Genomic DNA, 15,952 nt, shown 5'->3' with positions numbered 1-15,952 from the left:
AAACATCTGAGAGTGGTGATTAAAGCATATGTGGGAGCACATGTATTTGTTATTAAAAAGATCCTGAAGTGGCCATGCTGGAAATCTAAGTGCCCAGGGACTGTGGAAAGAGAAGATCACACATATTCAACCACAATGAAGAGATTAGAGGGAACATGTGTTCATGTCCCTTCTCTCAGTCACTGCTTTCTTCCCATTCTATGGAAATACAACTTATATTTAACCCAACAGAGCTAAAGGAGAAAAACCCCACAAAACCCTAGCTGATTATACTTCTTAAGCAATTTCCTTGGTGCTTATTCTGGCTCAGAAGATCACATGGTAGATAGTTAAATGAGTTTCCCAGTCTATAGGAAAGACTGATAGAGACAGAATTAGATATTAGATTTATTGAAGGACAAAAGCCATGAAAATAGTTTCCTGAATTCCTATTATTGGGATAACTATTGATTTCTACACAATTACCTATTTAGATGACCCCGCTTTATTCATAAGTGGAAAATCAAAATGGACCTGATCATCGAGAAAGAGAAAAACCAAAGCAAGAGTAAATGAACCTCTACCTCTTTTGGAAGTTGAATTTTCTCTTTTTCCAGAGCCAACAACTCCACTTGTAACATGTCTATTTCATTCTTAAACCTCTGAATGCTGCTGCTGCTGCTAAGTCGCCTCAGTCGTGTCCGACTCTGTGTGACCCCATAGACGGCAGCCCACCAGGCTCCGTCGTCCCTGGGATTCTCCAGGTAAGAACACTGGAGTGGGTTGCCATTTCCTTCTCCAATGCATGAAAGTGAAAAGTGAAAGTGAAGTCGTTCAGTTGTGTCCGACTCTTCATGACCCCATGGACTGCAGCCTACCAGGCTCCTCCATCCATGGGATTTTCCAGGCAAGAGTACTGGAGTGGGGTGCCATTGCCTTCTCGGAAACCTCTGAATAGCCTTCTCTAATTCTTCATTTACGTACACTTCAGATGCGCTGTGACTATTAGGTGGAGAAGAATTCCCCTTTTCTAATTTGGGTTCCACGCTTTTGTTATCACTAGCTCTGCAATTATCTGCATGCAGTGGCTTCTGGAACCAGTCCTGTATTGTTTTATTTTTCAGATCAGTATTTTTTTTTAACAGTAGGAGGGCTGTGAATTTTTATTTGAATTATGTGTTTCATCTTACCAGAGCAGACAAGCTGCAGACTACAATGACATGCCTGTCCCATGTCTAATTTCGGATTAGTGGGATCTTGCCTCATATTTTGTGACATTTGCGTATCAAACTATTGGTCTTCTTTCACTTTAAATGTAATTACCGGGTCCCTTACATTTTTATTTTCTATATCATTATAAAAACTCTCCTCAATTTTGATAAACACACGTTCAATGTCTAGTTGATCATTTTCGAAGTCTACTTTATTTTCAGGGAAACAAAGCTTTGAAGATGACCAACAAGTTTATCCCAGGGACCCAGAATTTACAGATGATGGGAAAACATTTTTGAGACTGAGTTCTTTTTGTTCAGAAAATGCTTGGAATACTAGAGGGACAGATACTCCAAATGCATCTTTTTCCTCACAATCAGGTATATTATTTGTGAGATTAGGAGATATTTCCTTTTGGTTTGTTCCTTCTTTAGGGTTATCACATAGTGGATCTTCCTCAGGACAAACGATAATTTGATATTCCTCACAAATTTCACCGAACTTCTGCTTTAACTCATTTGTGATGGGTTTTAACTTATCTTTCCATTCTAATTTGCCTTGTTTGATACACATTTTCTCATACAGTATTAAACCAGAAATTGAAATTTACAGTTTTACATACCTGTGAAAGGTTATTTTCATCTCCATCAAGTTTTTCTTGTTCTTCCTCTGATATCATTTCCAAGTCTAGTTCTGTTGACAAAGCTGCATGTTTAGTTAAAATTACTTAGAATATTTAGATAAAAGACATAATGTTCATTTAAAAAACATAGATCTACAACATTGTATCAAATGACAGATTAAGTCAATCTTAATCTTCAGCTGAATATTTACTTCTTTAAGAACTACTTCCAATGATCTAAAAACTTCAACAAACCATTTGGGATATACCAGATGTCACCCGGTTATAGGCAAACAGCTCAAAGATTCATTCACAGATTCATCCAAATATCAGTGAACAAAACGAAATGTCAAAATACAGGACGGACATATAAAGTCACCATATATTCTCATCTCTACTTCATAACAGGACCTTTTTAACAATACACCAAGCTTCAACTGTAACATTATTCATGGTTTATAAAATTCCTCTTACTTTTTATGCTTTTATCAGTTCCTTAATCCGAAATGCTTCCCTGTGCTCTTCCGACAAATTACTTCTCATCTTTTAAAGCTCAACCTGCTTTGTGAAGTTGTCTTTGGTTACTGCTATCTTTCCCCTGATAAACAGGTATCTCTTTCCTTGCAGCTACCTTACTTTAAAGATTTTTCTATTGTATTTTTCTAGATTTTCCTAGTGATAGATAAACATCTGAACTGTAAATTATTTCTTCACATGTCTATCCCCTTGGCTCCTAGACTACACAGGAGAAGCTCTTAAAAATCATGTGGATATAGATTTTCATTTTTTCCCACTTGTTATTTTACTTAAGGATAATTGTGTCACAGAATTTTGTTGTTTTCTGTCAAACCTCAACATGAATCAGCCATAGGTATACATGTATCCCCTCCCTTTTGAACCTCCTTCCCATCTCCCTCCCCATCCCACCCCTCTAGGTTGATACAGAGTCCCTGTGTTTCTTATTCAGTAATTATTTCTCAGGTTTCTGCTCAGTACTAGACCCTGGAGTTTAAGGAAAAATGTAGATAAAAGGTGTCAGGGATGGCTTTTCTAGAGATAATGCCTGAGCACAGACTTACACAGTTCAAGGGCACAGAGGGCAGGAGGGGGAGAGCACTTAAGGTTGGAGCAAGATGGGATGAGAAGCACACGCAGGACAGGGTAGATACTTGTCCGAAGTAAAGGGACAGGGGCTGATGGAGATCTTGGGATCCAGTCCCATCACTTCGTGGCAAAGAGATTGGGAAACAACAGAAACAGGGACAGACTTTATTTTCCTGGGCTCCAAAATCAATGCAGATGATGACTGCAGTCATGAAATTAGAGGATGCCTGCTTCTTTGAAGAAAAGATATGACAAACTTAGACAGCGTATTAAAAAACAGAGACATTACTTTGCTGACAAAGGCCCGTCTAGTTAAAGCTAGTAGTCCTGTATGGACTATTTTTCTGGTAGTCATGTATGGATGTGAGAGTTGGACCAAAAAGAAGACTGAGCACCAAAGAATGGATGTTTTGCAACTGTAGTGTTGGAAAAGGCTCTTGAGAGTCCAAGGGTCTCTCTGCAAGGAGATCAAACCAGTCAATCCTAAACAAAATCAGTTCTGAATATTCATTGGAAGGACTGATGCTGATGCTGAAGCTCCAGTACTTTGGCCACCAGATTCGAAGAACTGACTCATCAGAAAAGACCCTGATGATGGGAAAGATTGAAGTCGGGTGGAGAAGGGAATGACAGAGGATGAGATGGTTGCATGACATCACTGACTCCATGAACGTGAGTTGAGCAAGCTCTGGGAGATGGTGAAGGACACAGAAGCCTGGTGTGCTATAGTCCATGGGGTTGCATAGAATCAGACACGACTGAGCGACTGACCAACAACAAAAGGGAGAGGTGAGGAGGGCATCAACAGCAGTTGATGGGCATCAGTGGCGCTTTAAGAGGTCTAGACATTAATATGATTTAGAGTGCTTCATGGTCACCTGTGCTTTTGAGATTGGTGACTCTAAATGCTATGGGAGGGATGAATTTGAAGGGCATACAAATAACTGGAGAAAGACAAATCTGAAGGCATTAATACTGGGGAAAAAAAAGGTGATGCAGGCCTGAACTGAGGGAGTGTTTACAGAAATATTTTATGATATAAAACTTTCAGGGTACAGTATAGATAAATTTTTAAGAAACCAATAAATGTACAAATCCAGGGACTCTGAAAGAGTAGATTCTACTTGTAATTTTATAAAAGGTATCGAGTGAGAAGGGAAATGATCAACATGAACTGACTGAATTTGCTTCTATTTATTTCGTAGTTTTCCTATTTCACATTGTCCAGTGTTGAAGGGACTCGTGTAGGTGTTTTATTTGAATTTGCTTTTCCTGACCTACCAAGCTCATGGAGAAACAGGAGCAAATGACTCAGTTGTATAGATTAAAAGAAGAAAAAGACAAACACTTTGAGTTTAGAGCTTGTAGTCACTATTCCAGGAGATAACTGAGAATCTTCTGTAAATGCAAAGGTGAGGATAGAAAAGAAAAAAGTACAGGAGTGAAAAAAGAAACAGTGTATGATTTCTTACTATAGCCCTGACCATATGACTGTTTAAAGGTGCTAAATTAATTAGTATTTATGGACAACACATTATTAGATGTGGTTACACAATAGATTTGGCATTCTAGTAGAGTCAGAATTGACTTTATATATACTGCTTTTAAATAAAACAGCACTCCTTTATACCAGCATCCCTTGTGAACTCTTAATTCATTACAAATAATAAAACAAGTTGATATACTATGTGGACACAGCTGAGAAGGAGGTACTGTGTTGCAAATTTCCCATGACCCCCATTACCACTGGCAAAGCCAATTCCAAAATATATGAAGTCAGAGAAAACACGAGAAATATTTTAGTATTTGGTATCAGAGTTGCTTTTGCAGTTATACTTATATAATCATAACTAATACTTATGAATTGACAGCTATATAAAAATATTGCTATGAAGTCACGTTTTGAGAAGCAATCTCTAGATGTCTACCTAGTTTCCCAACTAGTCCCAGAGTTCTAAACATAATCCTGCTACCCACTCTCAGGTGTATGCTAAATACTAGCCTAAATGAACTCACTTTTTCCTAACTCTGTTATTTATTGTATGGTCAGAAAAAGAATGCAAACACCTTGCTAAGAGGTATTGATTGGCTATAGGTTGCATAAAAGCAGTCAGCACAAGGTAGATTTTGCCACAAAATCTAATTTGGAACCCTCAGAAGGATGGTTAAGGCCATGCCCAGGTGACCCACAGCTGACTGCTCTGGGCTTCTGCATCACCTTCTTTGCTTTCTCTGTTTTCTGGCAGCTGCGACTTGCACAGCTGATGGAGCGTGTAATTCCCTGCCATGAACACTGCTGCAGTCATAATCTGTACTTTATCTATTATGGTCTTCTGTCCAAATTCTGTGGATGCTGACTGATCTTTGGTCATTGATTGGGACACCAACGCACACTGATCAACAACTTTCAAATGCCCGCCTCTTTGACAAGTCTCGTTATTGAGGCTCAAAGCACTAGAAGCTCAACATTAAAAATGTGAAAACAAAGTCTCCATTTCTTAGAACATGAGTAAGAATACAATTCTGACTAACTTGTACAGAGTTTTTCTTCAGATCATCAGTTCCATGTCCCCCTCTCCCCTGAAACTCACTAGTCCTTCACAGCTTACTGTATCTTACATGTCACTATCATTCATGAACAGATGTTAACTAGTGTGTCTCATTTGTTTTACTTTTTAACTTTCTAGTATTACTGATTTTGATTCACTCAATTTCTATTACATATTCTGTATTCCAAAAGAATTTTACCAAAAATTATTTTTTCAACATACAAATAAATTATTAAGAAAATCTATGTCTACCTTATTTTGCACTTAATTATGCCTAGAGATTATACCTTAATTATGTTCTAGAGACCATGGTTTTAAGAACAGTTTTAATGAATGCTACTACTTTAATTAATGTTACAAACCTAGACAACATTAAAAAGCAAAGATATCACTTTGTTGACAAAAGTCCTTACAGCCAAAGCCATGTGTTTTTCAGTAGTGATGTACAGATGTGAGAGTTGGACCATAAAGAAGGCTGAGCACTGAAGAACTGATGCTTTCAAAGAGAAGTGCTGGAGAAGACATCTGAGAGTCCCTTGGACAGCAAAGACATCAAACTAGTCAATCCTAAGGGATATCAACCCTGAATGTTCACTGGAAGGACTGATGCTGAAACTAAAGCTCCAATACTGTGGCCACGTGATGTGAAGAGCTGACTCACAGGAGAAGACCCTGATGCTGGGAAAGATTGAGGAGAGGAGGAGAAGGGGACAGCAGAGGATGAGATGGTGGGATAGCAATGCTAATTCAATGGATTTGAACTTGGACAAACTCCGGGAGATGGTGAGGCACAAGGAGGCCTAGAGTGCTGCCGTGCAATGGGTCACAAAGAGTTGAACCTGACTTAGTGACTGAACACCACCACCTACAACAACTTCTTTAATTACAATGAGACAGTCTTTCCTCAAATTATCAATATCTTTAGAACTGATTTTTTAAGCCTTAGATAGACATTATAAACTTACTTAAGAAATGAGTCTTGTGGGTGACTAATTGTTTCCACCTGAAAATGGGTAAGTCTGGGACCACACTGTATCCAAACAGCACAGAGTGCCATGAGGCAAGAATGAATACAACACAGAAATATTTGCTTTAGAAAAAAGGAATTGTCAGGTATAAATTACTTAAGAGAAATCAAAGAAACAAGCAAGAAATGTAAAAGTGAAACTTTAAGCTCTGTGTCAACACAAGGGCCCCTTTATCATTTCACATCCAACCAGGTCAATGGTTTAAAATGGTGGTTCTGAAGTGTGACCTGAGAATCGCTGAAGTCCAGAAATCCACTGGGCCAGGGGGTCCAAGAGGTCAAAACTATTTTCACAACTCTAAACATTACTTCCATTCTCATTCTTTCTGAGTGCACAGTGGAGTTCTTCAGAGACATTTTAGGACTCAGTGAGGTAAAATGGACTGGTTTGTGGTTTAGTCCTAAGTCAGGTCCAACTCTAGTGACCCCATGGACTGTAGCTCGCCAGGCTCCTCTGGCAATAGGATTCTCCAAGCAAGAATGCTAGAGTGGGTTGCCATTTCCCTCCCCAGGAGATCTTTCTGACCCAGGAATTGAATCCGGATCTCCTGCACTACAGGCAGCTTCTTTACCAACTGAGCTACCCAGGGAAGCACCCAAATGGACTGGAATGGGTGAATCTAACTCAGATGACCGTTGTATCTAGTACTGTGGGCAGGAATCCCTTAGAGGAAATGGTGTATCCATCACAGTCAACAAGAGTCCGAAACAGTACTTGGATGCAATCTCCAAAATGACAGAATGATCTCTGTTTGTTTCCATAGCAAACCATTCAATATCACGGTAATCCAAGTCTATGCCCTGACCAGTTATGTTGAAGAGGCTGAAGTTGAACGGTTCTATGATGACCTACAAGACCTTCTAGAACTAACACCCCAAAAAGATGTTCTTTTCATTATAGGGGACTGGAATGCAAATGTAGGAAGTCACGAGATACCTGGAATAACAGGCAGATTTGGCCTTGGAGTACAGAATGAAGCAGGGCAAAGGTGAACAGAGCTTTGCCAAGAGAACGTACTGGTCATAGCAAACACCCTCTTCCAACAATGCAAGAGAAGACTCTACACATGGACATCACCAGATGGTCAATGATGAAATCAGATTGATTCTATTTTTTGCAGTCAAAGATGCAGAAGCTCTATACAGTCAGCAAAAACAAGACTGGAAGCTGACTGCAGCTCAGATCCTGAACTCCTTATTGCCAACTTCAGACTTAAATTGAAGAAAAGTAGGGAAAACCACTAGACCATTCAGGTATGCTGCTGCTGCTGCTGCTAAGTCGCTTTAGTTGTGTCCGACTCTGTGCAACCCGGTAGACGGCAGCCCACCAGGCTCCCCCGTCCCTGGGATTCTCCAGGCAAGAACACTGGAGTGGTTTGCCATTTCCTTCTCCAATGTGTGAAAGTGAAAAGTGAAAGTGAAGTCGCTCAGTCATGTCTGACTCTTAGCGACCCCATGGACCTCAGCCTACAGGCTCCTTCCTCCATGGGATTTTCCAGGCAAGAGTACTGGAGTGGGTTGCCATTGCCTTCTCCAATTCAGGTATGACCTAAATCAAATCCTTTAGGATGATACAGTGGAACTGACAAATAGATTCAAGGGAGGAGATTTGATAGAGTGCCTGAAGAACTATGGACAGAGATTCGTGACATTGTAGAGGAGGCAGTGATCAAGAACATTTCCGAGAAAAAGAAATGCAAAAATGCAAAATGGTTGTCTGAGGAGGCCTTACAAGTATCTGAGAAAAGAAGAGAAGCTAAAGGCAAAGGAGAAAAGGAAAGATATACCCATATGAATGCAGAGTTCCAAAGAATAGTAAGGAGAGATAAGAAAGTCTTCCTCAGTGATCAATGCAAAGAAACAGAGGAAAACAATAGAATGGGAAAGAACAGAGATCTCCTCAAGAAAGTAAGATATACCAAGGGAACATTTCATGCAAAAATGGGCACAATAATGGACAGAAATGGTATGAACCTAACAGATGTGGAAGATATTCAGAAGAGGTGGTAAGAACACACACAAGAACTATACAGAAAATATCTGCATGACCCAGATAAGCATGATGGTGTGATCCCTCACTTAGAACCAGACATCCTGGAATGTGAAGTCAAGTGGGCCTTAGGAAGCATCACTACGAACAAAGCTAGTAGAGGTGATGGAATTCCAGTTGAGCTATTTCAAATCCTAAACGATGATGCTGTGAAAGTGCTGCACTCAATATGCCAGCAAACATGGAAAACTCAGTAGTAGCCACGGGACTGGAAATGCTCAGTTTTCATTTCAATCCAATGAAAGGCAATGCCAAAGAATGTTCAAACTACTGCACAATTGCACTCATTTTACCCGTTAGCAAAGTAATACTCAAAATTCTCCAGGCCAGGCTTCAACAGTACGTGAAATAATGAACTTCCAGATATTCAAGCCAGATTTAGAAAAGGCAAAGAGGAACCAAGATCAAATTGCCAACATCCATTGTCATCAAAAAAGCAAGAGAGTTCCAGAAAAACATCTACTTCTGCTTTATTGATCACCCCAAAGCTTTTAACTGTGTGGATCACGACAAACTGGAAAATTCTTAAAGAAATGGGAATACCAGACCACCTGACCAGCCTCCTGAGAAATCTGTATGCAGGTCAAGAAGCAAGTTAGAACTGGACGTAGAACAACAGACTGATTCCAAATAGGGAAAGGAGTATGTCAAGGCTGTATATTGTCACCTTGCTTATTTAGCTTATATGCAGAGTACATCATTCAAAATGCTGGGCTAGATGAAGCACAAGCTGAAATCAAGATAGCCAGGAGAAATATCAATAACCACAAATATGCAGATGACACCACCCTTATGGTAGAAATCAAAGAAGAACTTAAGAGCCTTTTGATGAAAGTGAAAGAGGAGAGTGACAAAGTTGGTTTAAAACTCAACATTGAGAAAACTAAGATCATGGCATCTGGTCCCATCTCTTAAAGGGAAATAGATGGGGAAATAGTGGAAACAGTGACAGACTTTATTTTGGTGGGCTCCAAAATCACTGCAGAAGGTGACTGCATCCATGAAATTAAAAGACGCTTGCTCCTTGAAAGAAAAGCTATGACCAACCTTGACAGCATATTAAAGAGCAGAGTCATTACTTTGCCAATATTGGTCTGTTTCGTCAAAGCTATGGTTTTTCCAGTAGTCTTGTATGGATGTGAGAGTTGGGCTGTATACAGAAACCTGCACACTGCTTTTGAAATGTGGTGTTGGAGATGACTCTTGAGAGTCCCTTGGACTGCAAAGAGATCCAACCAGTCCATCCTAAAGGAAATCAGTCCTGAATATTCATTGAAAGGACTGATGCTGAAGCTGAAACTCCAATACTTTGGCCATCTGATGCGAAGAGCTGACTCACTGGAAAAGACCCTGATGCTGGGAAAAACTGAAGGCAGGAGGAGAAGGGGACGACAGAGGATGAGATGGTTGGATGGCATCACTAATTCGATGGACGTGAGTCTGAGTAAACTCCGGGAGTTGGTGATGGACAGGGAAGCCTGGTGTGCAGCAGTACATGGGGTTGCAGAGTCAGACACGACTCAGCGACTAAACTGAACTGAACTCCAATATAGTAAACATTAGTACACATAAACAAAAGTTCCTTGGAATTCTCAATAATTTATAAAAGTATAAAAGGATCCTAAAGCAAACAATTTTCAGAATCACTGTTTTAAAAGATTATGTCTATCAAATATTTATTAAAGTATGATTACTTCCCTTACTTCTAATAATCAAAGACACCACAAACTCACACACAGATACACAAACACACACACACACAGTCTGCTAATCAAAACATCTGATTGGCCTACTTTCATCTGTGTAACAGCACTATAATGAAATAATTATAAGCTGAAATATAACTGACATAGTAGCTAGTGAAGTTTTACTCTAGGGAAAGTTCAGAGTTCAAACAAGCATTTTTGGACATTGGAAAAATCTTAAAAGTCTAATATTTAATCTCTGAGAATTCCTGAGAAGTATAGAGATTCCAAACTGAGAACTTCAGGGTATTGAAACATATACAGAAACATCTTGCGTTCAAGCTTACATTTTAAAAATTTCTTTTTCTTATGCTTGTAAATATCTTTTGTTTCAAAGCACAGGTATCAACAATAACATTTGCCTTATTTATGTTAAATTCTTAAATTAAGTTTGCAAAAATAAGTTAGAACTTTGAAGACTGAGCATTTCAAATATTTCAGTGTCCCTCTTTCCAGAGTTAACTGTGTACTGAAAAATTTACCTGAACCGGATGTTTGTAAATCCTTCATTCTGACTGTTTTATTAGGAACATAATCTTTCATTCTGACTGCAGGCTGAATGGGGTTTGGAAACAAGTTGATTACTAAATAATGCACATATGAATCAATCCACAGTTCATAATTCAAGATAAAATCATAAACATTTTTACCTTCATGTTAGGATATTTCTCAGGAGAATCTAAAAGGGAAAAGGAACATAGAGTTAATTACATGTAAATATGAAAGCCAGCTGCATATTCATGCAGAGTTAGTACTGAGCAGAATCCTTGCCTTTGCACTGAATACATTCGGTTTTAGTGTCTTGTTTTTAGGGGGATCTTAGGACACTGGTAAGACAGACTTATGAATCCACTAAAGATAGTGAAGAAAAAATAGGTATACAGGTTTACCAAAACATGCAGTTAATACTTCAAAAGTAACACTACGTTTTCAATGGCTTTATAAAATGTTAAAGTGCAGATAGACCAATGTGAACATGCTGACTGGTGAGGAGAAAACGGATCTTAATCAGAGGAGCAAATCATGAACCCAAGGAGATAAATGTGAAAGCTGATGGTAAAATGCAACAGCATGTCTTGAATGCAACACAGCAGTTATCATTTGCACCATTATATTACAAGTATTTATCATGTTCTTCAATCTGTCCAGTCATTTAAGAAGTGCACAGTTGGGGTGAAAGTTCACTAGAATGTATAATTCATTTCTCATCAGAGACAGAGTAATGAACTGATTAGTCTGGATATACACTTGTAGAAAATGGCTCATAAAAATATTCATTTTTTTCCCCATATCCATGTAGGCTACTGGTTTGCCCACATGTCTTGGCTCCTCTAGTTTAGCCATCTTAAAGTTTCTCGATCCACTCGTACAAGAAGGTATATAAGATACATCTAGGAAATAATGTATAATAAATTTTCAATATTGAAATACAATTATCGAAAAGGAAATAATAAATTTAATTGCCAGAGAATTATTAGAAATTAAAAATTTGCATGTTTCAAAATCAGTGTAGTATTTATTAAAAGTATTTCTAGCATTTAGGGAATGAACCCGATTAATCTGTTTGGCTTCAAAACTTAGTTTGGCTTGGTACTATATGCTAATGCTTCAAAGGATTTCTATGAAAACAACTTACAAAAAATCAGCTATGTTTAAAAAAAAACGAATCTATGGTTCCTTTTTCAAATTAATCTAATTTGAATAACAAATACTGGTACAACATATGTCTTTGATGCCTGAGTGGCTGCGGTTTCCCCTACTTTGAGCACCCCCTCCAACCTCCAGGATTCTCTGGAGCAACAATGATCTTATCTCTTTTCCCTGTAAATACACTGAAGCCATCTAGAAGGAGTTCTCTCGAGTGTCCTCATCAACTCCAAACTCACCTCCCTAAGGCCTTACTTTCCTCCCTTTGTCCTTTCACTGGATTATCTCCTCTCCAAATGGTAATCTCTGGATCTGTGGTCTTAGATCTTCCCCCTTTACATCCTTTCTATGGATCATCCCTACCATTTCTTTCTCCCTCTTTGCTTAGCAATGGTATTTTACACCTATTAACTGCTGCTTCAACTCTTTGTTTCCCTCTGGTTATAGACATGCTCAGAAAGAAAAACAAAATAATGCTTTTCCTTGATCCTGTTATGTCCTCCACTATCCAAAGCTCTTCTTCCAGATTTCTCTAAATGCAAGGCTACACCCTTGCTACTCCCAGAGCTTGTTAGAAACGCAGATTCTCAGGCCTCCTGCTCAGCATGTGTACTTCACACGTGGCCCCCAAGTTACTAATTAAAATTTGAGAAACTCTGGTCTATAAGGAGTCTGCTTCTACATTAAGTTCAGTTCAGTTCAGTTGCTCAGTCATGTCCGACTCTTTGCGACCCCATGAATTGTAGCATGCCAGGCCTCCCTGTCCATCACCAACTCCCGGAGTGCTTCTACATGCAGGAAAGCGAGTCCACTGGAAAGTTTCCAACTTCTAATGCAGTTTCAGTTTGGGGGGAAGTGTTAGAGTGAGGAAACGGAGGCTAAGTTTTCAGGAAAGTGAATTAAGTTGAAGTTATACTGCATTAGATACTGAAACTGCATTAGAAGTTGGAAACTTTCCAGTGAACTCGCTTTCATGCTGTATGTTCCTTGTCTCCCCATCACACCCCCTGCTCTCTCCTTCTTTCCAGTTCTCTTGTTGTGGCCTATGCGACACGATCCTAGAAAGCAGCATTTCGTATGACATCAATTTGAAACATCTACAGCTGAGCACCTATGCCCGTGCTCCTCCACAGAGGATAAAGCACAGCTCTGCTGCCGAGACCTCAGATCTGAATGTCTTCCTACAGCTCTGCCTGCCAAGACCTCAGTTCTCAATGTCTTCCTAATAATGAGTAAAACAGGAAGAGGGGGAAAACTTTGCTGTTCTTTTCTGACAAGTTTTGGTGCCGGAAGCTCACTTCAGATTCATCGTCCATGTCAAATACTCTCCGTTTATCTAAAGACCTTTATTACTTATTGCCACCTTCCCCCACAGACCCGTGCTTCCTTTTCTTCATTTCCTCCCTGTGCCCCCCTCTGCCTCTCTCATCCTTCATTCCCTCTTGTTTCTTATTTCTTGACCTTCCTTAGGGTGTAGAGTATCTTGAAACAGAACTAATAATAAATTTTTTCTTTTTTGGGGGTCATTTGTCACATGGAATCTTAGTTCCCTGACCAGGGATAGAACCTGCACCCCCTGCATTGGAGAACCTTAACCAGGCAAAGTCTTAAACATTGGACCGTGAAGTAAGTCTAATAACTAATAATTTAGCTTCTTAAACTGGATTCTCAATGTAATCTGTGGTTGACACCTGATAAGATATACAATTGCCCTGCTTTTCTCATCTTTTTTTCTCACTACCCATCTGACAGGTGATTTTCTTTGCCTATTAGAATATATTAGCATTTCCATTTTCAATCAACATTCTGTCAAATGACTTTTCTGTAAAATACAGTTCTTACCTTCTACTTGTCCGTTTAATGTCTTTTTTCCTCTTTCACCAGCAGTTCCAGATAAATGATCCACATACTTCTGTGGAAGGCTCTCAGAGATACTCTGCTACAATTAATGATAATAATGAGTTGCACTAAGAGTTCCTAATCCCTTTTGAAGAAAATACCGTACTTTTAAAAATTGCCTACTTTTAACCCGGTTAAGACAGGTTTTGCCAAGATCCCACAGTTGCTATGTGACAGAACCAGGATGCTGAATTCAAACACGGTGCTGGATCACCAGGCAGCGGCTGCCTGCATCTAAGAGATCAGGCCCTTCTTATCTCCTTCCATAGCTGCCACCTTCAAACAGGGCATCGTTACTTTACGTTACTTCAAGTACGGATGCCATAAATGTACTCTGCATGTGCTACTTAAGCAATCAAAAATGGTTTGCACTTACTAAAACATCACTAAAGCTGACTGCTGTTATTATAACCCCACGTATTTATTACTGTTTCCCATGCTTTTTCTTCTCTTGAAATGTTCTTTGCAAATCAACCTGACAATCCAAATGTAGTAATACGTTCAAGTTTCATGCACTTACTTTTCAACGTCAGTGTGGCAAAAAACCAAAATTCAACCTGTTTCTCTCTGACCCTAACAGTTTTACACATGCATATGTACCAAAGAAACATACATTTGGTTCAGAGATTGGGATTGACACATACACACTACTGTGTGTAAAATAGATAAATAATAAGGACCTACTGTATAGCACCAGGAACTCTACTCAATATTCGGTAAAAGCCCATATGGAAAATGAATATAAAAAAGAGTTGATATATATATATATATATATATATATATATATATGTAACTGATTCACTTTGATGCACACAAGAAACTGACACAATACTGTATATCAACTGTACTTCAATAAAAATTGAAAGAAGAAAGGAAGGAACAGAGGAAGAAAGAAACATTTGATCACAGACTGACCTGGAATAATGCTACAGTTTTTAGATAAATGTAACTTCAGAACCCAAATGGATTCCTTAGGACTTCTAAGCCTTGGTTTCTGTACAACACTGATTTAATTAGGTGAATCTTGCAAATGAACAAAAGTGTACTATTTGGTAGTATTTAGCACAGAATTATTTTATTTAATACAGGTTTAAATTAAGAACCAAGTTTTGATGGGGAAATGCAAAGGTGAGAAAGTCATAGCATCTCTTGCTTTTATGCTCTTACATCACTCGGTGCTTACATTTCAAAATAATAATAGAAGACAATACCTCAGAATCCCAAGGTGATTCTATATCTTCCTCTTCTCCCAATTCTAAGGCTGACAGCATATCTGGAAAATGGTGTCACAGATACATTAATGAGAACATTTACTAACTATGAATTTTAAAGACATATATAAGCCTACCTTTATCCATGAATATTTCAATAAAATAAAGTAGTGGAAAAGAATTTCAGAGGGTTGAAGCATTCTCAGGAAGAAAAGGTTGGTAGTAGGTGGGACAGTTCTGAAGAAAGAGAGCAAAAGAAACTTACTTAAAAAGAAATGCATATCATATTTGGATGCATACTCTTTAGATGGTTTTATATTAGCTTTTCAGCATAGAAAAAATTCACAGAAGTTCACTAACTTACCACTTCTATCATTTTTGTGTGCTCCATCAACAGAAGTCAAATGGTCATGACTTGTTTGCTCTTGAGGAGCCCTGTCAATAATATCAGTATCACTTTCTTCTGCAACAAGTTCTGACTTTGTGGCCCCTTCCTATAAAAACAAGACAAAATAAAACAAAAACCCAACTTTAGAAAACATATTCATTCATTTGGTCATTCACTCAATCAGTAAGATGATAAACATTCACTCTGTCTAGGAAATCATAGACACTGTCCTGGGAGAAGTTAGAAATGTAAAGAAAAGAGTGATTCTGCATTGTGTTCTAGGTGAGGCAGAGACTCATGAAAACAAACAAGAGCAGAAAAGTATCCTTCAACAGCTCTGCAACTGAAGCAGACAGAGCACAGGAAAGGCACAAAGGAGAAAGGAGGCAGGTGTACCTGCGAAGCTCAAGGAATGCTGTGATAAAGGGCTGTGTCTCAGAAGACAGAGAGTGCAGAGCCAGGATGTGAAGGGGATTCTAGGAAGGGCGGCCCGAGCAAATGGGTGAGGTGTGAAACAAT

At 38.9% G+C, this 15,952-nt stretch overlaps 1 protein-coding gene across 1 annotated transcript in view; it reads right to left on the bottom strand.

Annotated features, from left to right (window-relative positions):
- Positions 1-15,952, bottom strand: part of LOC123329046 (ankyrin repeat domain-containing protein 26) — a 58,375-nt gene that overhangs the window by 24,293 nt on the left and 18,130 nt on the right. The window contains exons 5-11 of the mRNA XM_045162575.1: positions 15,410-15,539; positions 15,046-15,107; positions 13,778-13,871; positions 11,582-11,679; positions 10,939-10,968; positions 10,771-10,843; positions 1,814-1,896 (exon numbers count right to left, since the gene is read on the bottom strand). Of these exons, the coding sequence (XP_045018510.1) occupies positions 1,814-1,896; positions 10,771-10,843; positions 10,939-10,968; positions 11,582-11,679; positions 13,778-13,871; positions 15,046-15,107; positions 15,410-15,539 (570 nt within the window). The remainder of the gene's footprint in view (positions 1-1,813; positions 1,897-10,770; positions 10,844-10,938; positions 10,969-11,581; positions 11,680-13,777; positions 13,872-15,045; positions 15,108-15,409; positions 15,540-15,952) is intronic.

This window comes from Bubalus bubalis, chromosome 14, assembly GCF_019923935.1.
Source record: "Bubalus bubalis isolate 160015118507 breed Murrah chromosome 14, NDDB_SH_1, whole genome shotgun sequence".
Classification (NCBI taxonomy): domain Eukaryota; kingdom Metazoa; phylum Chordata; class Mammalia; order Artiodactyla; family Bovidae; genus Bubalus; species Bubalus bubalis.
Note: the sequence above shows the minus strand (reverse complement) of the source record. Positions and strands in the feature narration are given on the sequence as shown.